This window comes from Octopus bimaculoides, chromosome 20 (genome assembly GCF_046866305.1).
Source record: "Octopus bimaculoides isolate indiv1 chromosome 20, ASM4686630v1, whole genome shotgun sequence".
NCBI classification, from domain to species: Eukaryota; Metazoa; Mollusca; class Cephalopoda; order Octopoda; family Octopodidae; genus Octopus; species Octopus bimaculoides.
Window position 1 is genome coordinate 4,556,842 of NC_142947.1, and position 10,000 is coordinate 4,566,841.

The following is a 10,000-nucleotide window of genomic DNA, read 5'->3' on the forward strand; positions in this document are numbered from 1 at the left end:
CTTGACAACCGATGTTGGTATGTTTTCATCACCATAACTTAGCGGTTCGGCAAACAAACCGATAGAGCAGAAGTGTTTTGGGAGGCTTCTGTCTACAGATTCTATTCAATTTTGAAAATGAAGTGTATTTTAGTAAGTACCGTCTTTATAAATCACTGAATTCGTCTCAAATTCTTCAAGACGGTGCATCAGCATTGCCGCAGTCTAATAACTGAAATTGGCAAAAGATAGAAGAAATCCGTGACCACCACCTCGATTTTATTTCTTTTTTAAATAAACGTGAGAAATCCACATTAGGTTAAAATTGGATCTTTTATTTTCGTTCCAATCTCCCAAATATATTCATTGATTGAGATTTTGATTGGTATATACTTGGCATAATTAATTACAGATGTGTGCTCCTATTGGGTTATTTATGTTGAATTCCGAAGATGATTTGGTACCAATTGCCATACAACTGCAACAGCAAAAAGGATCAGACAATCCTGTAAGAATTTTCTAGAATATTTTCTTGTAACCAAATGTATATTTTATTCAAATTTAGTGAATTATTCTCCGCCATGTTTTTCTGTAAAACTCTGAGTATTTCAGTTTGGCGTAATTTTTACTTACACCAAATATTTATGATACTCTCTCCAGCTTCAACTCCTTCTCTCTCTCTCTCTCTCTCTCTCTCTCTCTCTCTCTCTCTCTCTCTCTCTCTCTCTTCCTCTCTCTCTCTCCTTCTCTCTCTCTCTATCTATCTATCTATCTCTCTCTGTTTATATATATGGCAGCAGTACACGCGCTGAAACAAGTCAAAGAGTGTATCTATATATATATATATATATATATATATACAGACACACAGAATGTGTGTATGTGTGTAAACACTTCTTCGTGTTATGCAACAATATGTATATATCATATACATCCATGATGGGTTAGCTGCCTCGAAACTCTGTGTGTGTGTGTGTGTGTGTGTGTGTGTGTGTGTGTGCATGTATGTATGTATATATATATATATATATATATATATATATATATATATATATATATATATATATATATATATATATATATATATATGCGTGTGTGTGTATGTGTTTGTGTCTCTGTGTTTGACCCCACCCCCATCACTTGACAACCGAGCGTCATACTAATACATCCTTTTGTTGTTTACACCACCTGTCCTCGTCTGTTGTTGTTTTTTCGTACATTCTCCCATATATATATATATATATATATATATATATATATATAAAATTAGATTCTTTGGTCATTTCCTTTAGGTGTTTCTTCCTACCGATGATCCTGTCGTTTGGACCCTTGCTAAAATGTGGTATAATCTGGCTGATGCCACTTACCACCAGTCTCTCGTGCACCTCGGTATGATTATTATTATTATTATTATTATTATTATTATTATTATTATTTTTTTTTTTTTTTTCATTAGTATCTTCTTAAAATTCTGTTTCCATTTCTCGCCGAGTATCTTCCTGACACGTAGGGCAGAGAAAAGTATTGTATACATTGGTAGGCCATTAAAACAAACACATCAGATTGTTCATTTACAAAAGCGTGTGATAGGGAAAAGGGGGAAGACAGAGAGAAAAAAGAAAAAAGTAAACATACAATAAAGGGGGGAAAAGAAAGGAAATTCACAGTGAGACAATGTTCTTCTCAATACGTGTGATGTACCAGTTTAGACAATCTTTTGCACTTCTTGCATGGATGGTAAGCCAGGGATTATTCTTAAATAATTTTCAGTTCCTTTTTTGATCATTCCAAGTGCTCCTACAATCATTGGTATTACAACCGTCTTGAAGTGCCATATCTTTTCGATTTCGATCAGCAAATCTTTATATTTGCCACGCAGAGGATTTTGTTCCCATCTATCAACGCATTTTGCATTGCTATTGATTTCACTTTCTTTGCAACTACAGTTGCTGCAGTTCCATCATGCTGCTCAACCTGGGTATTATGCAAACTCACTTGAAAACTTTTTGCTCTCCTTCATAACAGAATGAAGCTTCTTACGTCTTTTATGGTTTTCAACGAGCTTTAGCATCCAGTCGTTAGATCTCACGACTTTTATTTTTGAATTTCCGCTCGTTCAGTTACGCTAAATAATACGAAAGCTTATCGTAACAATAAGCAACTCATGACGAAATAGAGATAATTAATCAACATTAGATGATTAACAAAATTAAGAAGTTTTGATTGTTTTTTTTATTTATATATATTTTGTAGGTTTGACACATTTATTAATGGAAGGAATTATTCTTTCCATGCACAGAAATATCTCTGTTTCGCATCCTCTCTACAAGATTTTGGCACCTCACACACTGTACCTGTTGGCAATTAACAAGTAAGCCTTTTATTTCTCTTGTCAGCACAACAATATAAATCTATAGTCAAGTGGCATCTTACTTTACCGTTAGCAGGGCCAGATTATGACCCGTAAAGGCACTAAATGCTTAAAAGGGTCTGATGATCCCGTGTATATGTACTTCAAAATATAAATAATAATAAACCATAATATATCATTTTATTTTTCAACAGTAGGATGCAAAATAATATTTATTTATGTATACTTCCATTTTATTCATATTCTATTAGTCTTCTACTTTGATCAGATCCCTAAAATTAATCTTGCATATAACATTCACTCCTATACTTAGTAAGGTATCCTGAATCGTATTTCAGCAAGTTTAAAGTGATTTCTTTTGTGATAGTGATCTCAACGCCCAGCACCGCTAGGTCATGGAAAGTTATGTAGTTTTTTTGCTTATATATAACTGAGAAGAATAGACAGCATGTGTGCGCGTGTGTTTCATTTCAAAAATTTATGCAATATGTATTAATAATTGAACTTTTGTAATTTTAGCCGAGGATTCAAAAAGCTGGTGTCGCCTGGCGGCTGGGTTGACAAGACGATGACCGTTGGAATAGACGGAATGTTTCAACTGATATACAAAGGGTACGTTGTTTTTGCATATATACCCGCATACACAGACACACATATGCACATAATATACATATATATGAAACATATAAATACATGTACATACACATGAGATACACACACATACGCACATATATATATACATATGATATATATATTGGTTTCAAATTTTGGCTCAAGGCCAGCGATTTCGGGGGAGGGGATAATTCGATTACATCGACACCAGTGCTTAACTGGTACTTATTTTATCGACCACGAGAGAGCGAAATGCAAAGTCGACCTCGGTGGCTTTCGAACATAAAGACGGTCGAAATGCCACTGAGAATTTCGCCAGGCGTGCCGACGTTTCAACCATCTCACTACTTATCACAGGATATATATATATATATATATATATTTGAGTGAGTGGGTAAACGAAGCTTTGGCTCGTATTCGATAAGAATAAACTATTTATTACTGTTACTAAATTTTCTACAGCCACCTTCACATTCCATGACTACCATTGGGATTGATCAGGTACCGGACAAGGATTCTGGATTATTTTTCCGTTTTTTTTTTACTTAATTTTTGAGAACAGTCCAGTTCAATTCTAGTATTCCCGTTATGTTTTTTTTTTTTTCTTTTTTTTTCAGTATACAGCTTTGGGACTTTTCTATTGATGGAATACCTTCAAAAGAATTTGCAAGGAGAAAGGTAATTATCTTTTCATACAAAGATGACCCCTGAACTTTATTGAATCATAAGGATACCAATCTCGGACTTGACCGGGTTGATCAGGTAGCTTTTGGAGTTAGAGGCAAAATTCGGCTTGTGGTTTTTTAGTTATAAAACATTTCTCTTGGCCAAGATCTCTACTCTGTCTGCTATACTTAGATTGCAATTTGTTTAGCATCACAGTTAATGTTATTGTAAGGGGGGGGGGGGGGGGGGGGGGCTCCCCTCTGTTTAAAGGGAAATAACCCGTACTCATTAACGTTTTTTTTTTTTTGTTTTGTATTCTTCGAGTTCTGAGCGTTTCCTCACGTCTGCGACGTAAATATTTTGAAATTTTGTATTCATATAGATTCTGACGAGCTGTTGACAAGGTTTCGGCTTTGTGGGTGCGAAACCTTGGGTAACTCTATGTCCAAGATATAAAATTTTGTTGTATAATATATATATATACTCATATGTGTATACATTTGCATACAAGAACTATATTCAAAAATTGATTTATATAGAATGAACACAAAGAGACAACTCAGTACATAACAGGGAGTACAGACTACACCTAATTTAATACGGTAGAGTTTCAGACCACCACATTAAACAAAGCATTGTACGATTGGTGAATGCTTTTTTTTTACTCCTATTGTAGGTACATGAGACGGACGTGCTACCCAAATATTATTACAGAGATGATTGTATTAAATTATACGACTGTATTCATCACTATGCATCTAGCTACATAGATCTCTACTATGGTAATTACGGAATTATATTGTTATGACATCTATATATGATTTTTTTTCTAACAGTTAAAACACGTGTATAACTTGTAAAGAAAATATTAACTTGTGTTTTTAATTTGCTGCTTTTAATTTCCGAATGGTTAAATTTTCTATATATATATTACCAATGTTACTCTTAAATATATTGATAACTTCAAATATGTGATTAATTACATTGCTAATTACAATTTCAGTCAATGAACAAGATGTCACTGACGACGATGAGTTACAGAACTGGGTAGAGTGTATTTCGAAGGAGGCCATACATGGTGGCATCGGTCTAAAGGTAACCATCTTTCTTTTCCTGCACGGACGTTCTACGGACTGGACGTCTTCTATCTCTCTCTTCTATTTTTTCTCTTTTCAAAGAAAATATTTCTCTCCATGTTTGTTTCATTCGGTTTCTTTGTGTGTCTCCATTGTCCTGTTTTTGTTCTCAACTTTATGTTCAAAAAGTTGTTCACAAACCGATGTTTTCATGAGAAGCGTTCTTAGAGCGAGGCTCCACTCCATATACATAAAATATATTTATTTAATCTTTTTTCTCTTACTCATTAGAAAGATGTTCAAATTTCTAATCGTAGGTAATCAGTAATAGTACCATTTTATTCTTATTTGAAACCATCAGCATGACATAACCCGAGATAATTAAGTCAAAGTTCATTAAACATTTTTCGAAGCGAGCCATTTTTTATAGATGGAAATTAATTACACATAAAAAGATATTCTTGAAATGTGCTTTTTATTTTCTTTATTCTTTTTCGTTATCGATTCTAATAAATTTATTTATCTTTTATAAAGGGCTTACCAATGAAGGATGGTAAAGGTCATATACCTTCAAAAGAAGAATTGAAATTGTTTATAACTACTGTCCTCTTTACCTCAAGTGTGTCACATGCACACGCCAACTTCCTTCAGTATGAAGAATATGCGTTTCCTTCAAATTATCCATCAATGATAAGGACTCCGTTGTTAAAAGACAAAGTATGTACTGCTCTTTGGTAAACTACAGAAATGTATTAGCTTCGGTATTTATTTATTTACCATCGCTTTTTTATTTGATCAAGTTATAAATTGTGGATAAAGAATTACGAGATTTTCGGAGAATTACAGACCCATTTCATCTTCTAGCATGTTACAAAATTTTGAATTAAGACCTAGAATTCTGTTCAAGGCCGAGAGGGTCGAACGAGAACCTTTAACGTGTAAGATCGTCAACGTCTGATGAAACAAGGAGGACTAAAAGATTTTCGTACAATAAAAGTATCAATTACATGAAAAAGAGATATCTTAAAAAATGACAGAATTATACAAACTTTGTGTCAGGAAGTTTTTATGTTTTGTAAAAAGCTTTCCAATGTCTTCGGCTTCACAAACACACACATAAAGCTTTGGCCGGCTCAAGGCTATAGTAGAAAACACTTGCCCAGGGTGGTTCAGAAGCAGACATTTTACCACACAGTCGCGCCAGTGAGTGGAATTATATAAGAACATTAAGACGTTTATTTATCGTTTAATTAATTAAAAAGAGTATTTTTTTCTCTTCTCTTTTTCTCATTATTTTAATTATTAGACACCAAGAACAGAGGAGGATATCATTGCAGCCCTGCCCGATAAAGCTACGACTTTAGATGTTATGGCAATTACAAACTTATTGAGTGCGAAGACAACTAAATCTTTAGGGGATTTTGAAACGCAATATATCTATGATCCGAAAGCTCTTGTATGTGTCAGAGAGTAAGTATCAACATCAAATTATACATACATAAATATATATATATATATATATATATATATATATATATATATATATATATATATATATATATATATATATGTATGTATATATATATATATATATATATATATAGTTATGGTATATTCTGTTAAGAACGTAGTGAAGTACGGTATAACTATATATATATATATATATATATATATATATATAGTGACTTGTAAATTTCCACTAAAATGTAAGCCTACAGTCTGTAAGGAACATTTTTCATTCTCTTTTCTTTTCCTTTTTCTTTGCCTTTCATTCCCTCTATTCATTCTGAAAATATTTATTAAATATAACAAGGTAAACGTAAATTTACTCCGATTTAATAAATAGAAACAGCTGTAAATGGTTCCAAATATTATTAAATAATGACTTTTAAACACCAATGAACCACTTCTCATTGTTAATCATTGCTCCACTTCCTATCTTCTCTCTCTTTCTTTATATATATATATATATATATATAAATATATATAGATTTAAATATATATAAACATATATGTGTGTGCATGTATTAGGTGTATGTATATGCATATGTATGTATATCTGTTACTTTTGCTTAATTTTTATGAAGTATCGTTACAAATTGTAAATAAAACAATGGAGAATGTCCACGAAATCGTTTGATCTGTTAGAAATAGAGTAAAATGTCCCTCAAATCAACACATCTTACGTTGTTTAAAAAGAGACGAAGAAAAATTTCAAAATGATGCAGTAATTCTTCCTAAACAAGAAGCGGTCACAGTCCGTACCAACTTGGGGTTACCATGATATGACAAACATTTATTGAAAATAAGTATATGTAGACCATGCATAATATTTGTTTAATATTTGTTTCTAATCTTCTGATTTTCTGTTTTTCTGTGTTTTTTAGATTCCAGAAAAATCTGAAAACTATCAGTGGCGAAATCAAAGCAAGAAATAAGACCCTGAAAAAACCTTACAAAGTTCTTGACCCAGCCAACATTCCTAATGCTATTAGTATTTAAAATTGGAGACACGGACGGACACACATGCACACACACACACACACTCATATATATATGTGTGTACGTTTGTATGTACAATAAGACACACAGATGTATACATACAGATTGCGGGTTTGCTATTATTTACATTTTTTCTACATTTCTCGTCAATGGAGAAAGGGCGGGTTTCTAAATTAGATCCAAAGCTCCTTCTTTGGACCTTCAGCAGCATCAACAGAGTAGTTATCCATGTTTGCATTTTTATGCGCAAGTTTTTAGACTCAGTGCATGTACATACAAATCTGTATACATTTGTTTTATGTTTGTATACCCATACATGTGATCTGTCTTTCTGGATATTTGAACATGCAATTGTATGCTTGACTTTTGGGAAGTTTTACGTATGCTGACAGTTCTAGTGAGGGCTCATGTATATGCATCTATGGACCCCCAGAGAGAAGATAAACTGTTTTTACTTCTAATTTTTATAAATTTTTCTTATATTTGATTACATCGAAACCAGTAATATTTTCTTTATTTAATTTTTTTAATCATTTTTATTAAATTCTCTTTTAAATTGAAATGTCTTAGACTTACTTCTGTGCTGCTTCCACCTCTACCTTTTATACAGAAAAATTTTATATTGCATGTATATGAACTCATAATCTGGATGTAGAAGCTGGATGTTTCGAAACAGTTGTCCATATTTATTCTCTTTCTCTTTGATTTTCGCAGGACAGCTGACCTCTATGACCGTACATATCCGCAAAAAAGACTGTCCTGAAATGAACTTAGAAAATCCCTCTGTTATGGAATACACTCATAAATACCAACGAAAGAAATACTGGTGGAATATTCCCGTAAAAACTTCAATCAAATGTAAGCATAGCAGGCCAGATATTGTTGTTTGGGACAGAGGAGCAAAGGTGTGTACCATCATAGAGGTCGGCTGCCCTGCAGATACAAATATCTCTTTGAAAATAAAAAAAGAAGAGGATATCTATGGACAACTGCTTCGAAAACTCCAGCTTGTATATCCAGACTATGAATTCATATTCATACCAATAATTGGAGCACTAAGTTTTGTTAGTAAATGCTTAAAGGAGAATCTGGATAAACTGGGATTTTCAGGAAGAGAAATCGACCGGCTAATTCGTACATTGCAAGTGCAATCTGCGAGGGGAACAGTAAAGATATGCAAGACTTTTCTCAAGTTCCAAATGTGAAGTTGTTTATGTTTTAACTACATCCCAAAGATGGAGCCTTATATCTTTCTTTGTTGGAAACCGGCTCCCTCCTCAGTGGAAGATTTATAATAATAAAAAATAGAAGAGACATACATACATACATACATACATACATACATACATACATACATACATACATACTACATACATACAGACCAAATATTGTTGTTTAGGACAGAAAATGTACGTGTTGTTTATCTTTGAGCTTAACGTTTGACAGTGGGGATTTACTGGTATATATGCTGAACTGATGTCGCTAGCGTGAAGATTGGCCATGTGGAACACTCGCCTATCAGCGTTTATCTGTTTACGCGTTTTATGTTCTTGCGCCCCCTCTTTCTGTCCCTCTTACTTTCCTTCTTTCTTCCTTTCTCTCTCTCTCTCTCTCTCTCTCTCTCTCTCTCTCTCTTTCCTTTCTTGTCTGTCTCTCAAAAACTTTGATGTACAAGCACACGAACACACATTCTCACACACACACACGTTGACTCCTGGTTCATATAGACATAAATACATAAATATGTAGATTCACACAAATGCAAAGCGTACAAGCACACACACACACACAGACACACATACATACATACATACATACACACACACACACACACACACACATATACACACAGATATATACACATTCACACACATACATACACATGCACACAAACGCACAGCGACTCTTTCTACCCTTGTACTTTTTTTTTTAATCAGGTACTTATTCTATCGTTCGCTTTGGCTGAACCGCTACATGACGGTAACATTAACAGACCAACACCAGATGTCAAGCGGTGGCGGACGACAAACACTGGCACAAACACACACACATATGTACGTCGGGCTTCTTTCAGTTTCCGTTTACCAAATCCACTCGCAATACTTTAATCGGCCCGATATTATAGTAGAAGACACATGCCCAAGGTGCCACACAGTGAGACTGAACCAGGAACCATTTGGGAGGCAGTCTTCCTACCACACAAGCACGCCTGCATCGATAAAACTTTTTGTAACAAATCTTTTAATACATACAGACAGACAGACAGACAGACAGACAAAATTAAATACCGAGTTCTTTCGAAATTAATTTATTTACCAAAATATTTTTGCAACTGATTGCTCAATTGACTTCTTTGCTTCTGTATTTAATTACGACCCCCAATAATTTGACAAATTGTAAAACTGTTACAGTAACTCCCTTAAATTTTGTCATCAGATTTTCATGCCTGCGTTTGCTTGATTAACGTCCGACTTCTGTGCTGTTGTTTTTCGGCAATTATAAATAAGAATCAATCAGGAAAATACACAGCTATATCGCTTGTGTTTGTAAGTGTATGTGTTCGTTATCTGTGTCTGACTCCACATCAATTAAAATCAAAATGTAACATGTTTTATCCTTGATTTTGTTTTCTATTTTTTTCTCTTTTGAATTAAGTAAAATTTAATGAAAATAAATTTCTCGCAAAATTAACGACGAAAATTTCAGTTTTATTTCGATCAGCCATTGCAGCACCTCTCACTTCAACTCAAATTATAACTTTTTCATCCCCCCCCCCCCCGCTTACATTGAACGT

The 10,000-nt window shown here is 33.7% G+C and overlaps 1 protein-coding gene and 1 long non-coding RNA gene across 6 annotated transcripts in view; both read left to right on the forward strand.

Moving 5' to 3' along the window:
- The window catches only part of LOC106867440 (polyunsaturated fatty acid 5-lipoxygenase), a 17,529-nt gene extending 9,761 nt beyond the window's left edge, over positions 1-7,768 (forward strand). For all 5 annotated transcript variants that reach the window (XM_089337881.1, XM_089337884.1, XM_089337880.1 and 2 more), the window contains exons 7-16: positions 392-487; positions 1,272-1,368; positions 2,233-2,350; positions 2,870-2,962; positions 3,580-3,640; positions 4,305-4,410; positions 4,632-4,723; positions 5,239-5,421; positions 6,011-6,174; positions 7,092-7,768. In XM_089337881.1, the coding sequence (XP_089194007.1) occupies positions 392-487; positions 1,272-1,368; positions 2,233-2,350; positions 2,870-2,962; positions 3,580-3,640; positions 4,305-4,410; positions 4,632-4,723; positions 5,239-5,421; positions 6,011-6,174; positions 7,092-7,206 (1,125 nt within the window). In that variant the 3' untranslated portion in view covers positions 7,207-7,768. The remainder of the gene's footprint in view (positions 1-391; positions 488-1,271; positions 1,369-2,232; positions 2,351-2,869; positions 2,963-3,579; positions 3,641-4,304; positions 4,411-4,631; positions 4,724-5,238; positions 5,422-6,010; positions 6,175-7,091) is intronic.
- A 152-nt stretch (positions 7,769-7,920) lies between these two features.
- On the forward strand, positions 7,921-9,897 carry LOC149131573 (uncharacterized). Its single transcript, XR_016237477.1, has 2 exons — positions 7,921-8,064; positions 9,144-9,897. It is a non-coding gene; the product is annotated as an uncharacterized LOC149131573 (long non-coding RNA).
- Positions 9,898-10,000: the final 103 nt, after the last annotated feature.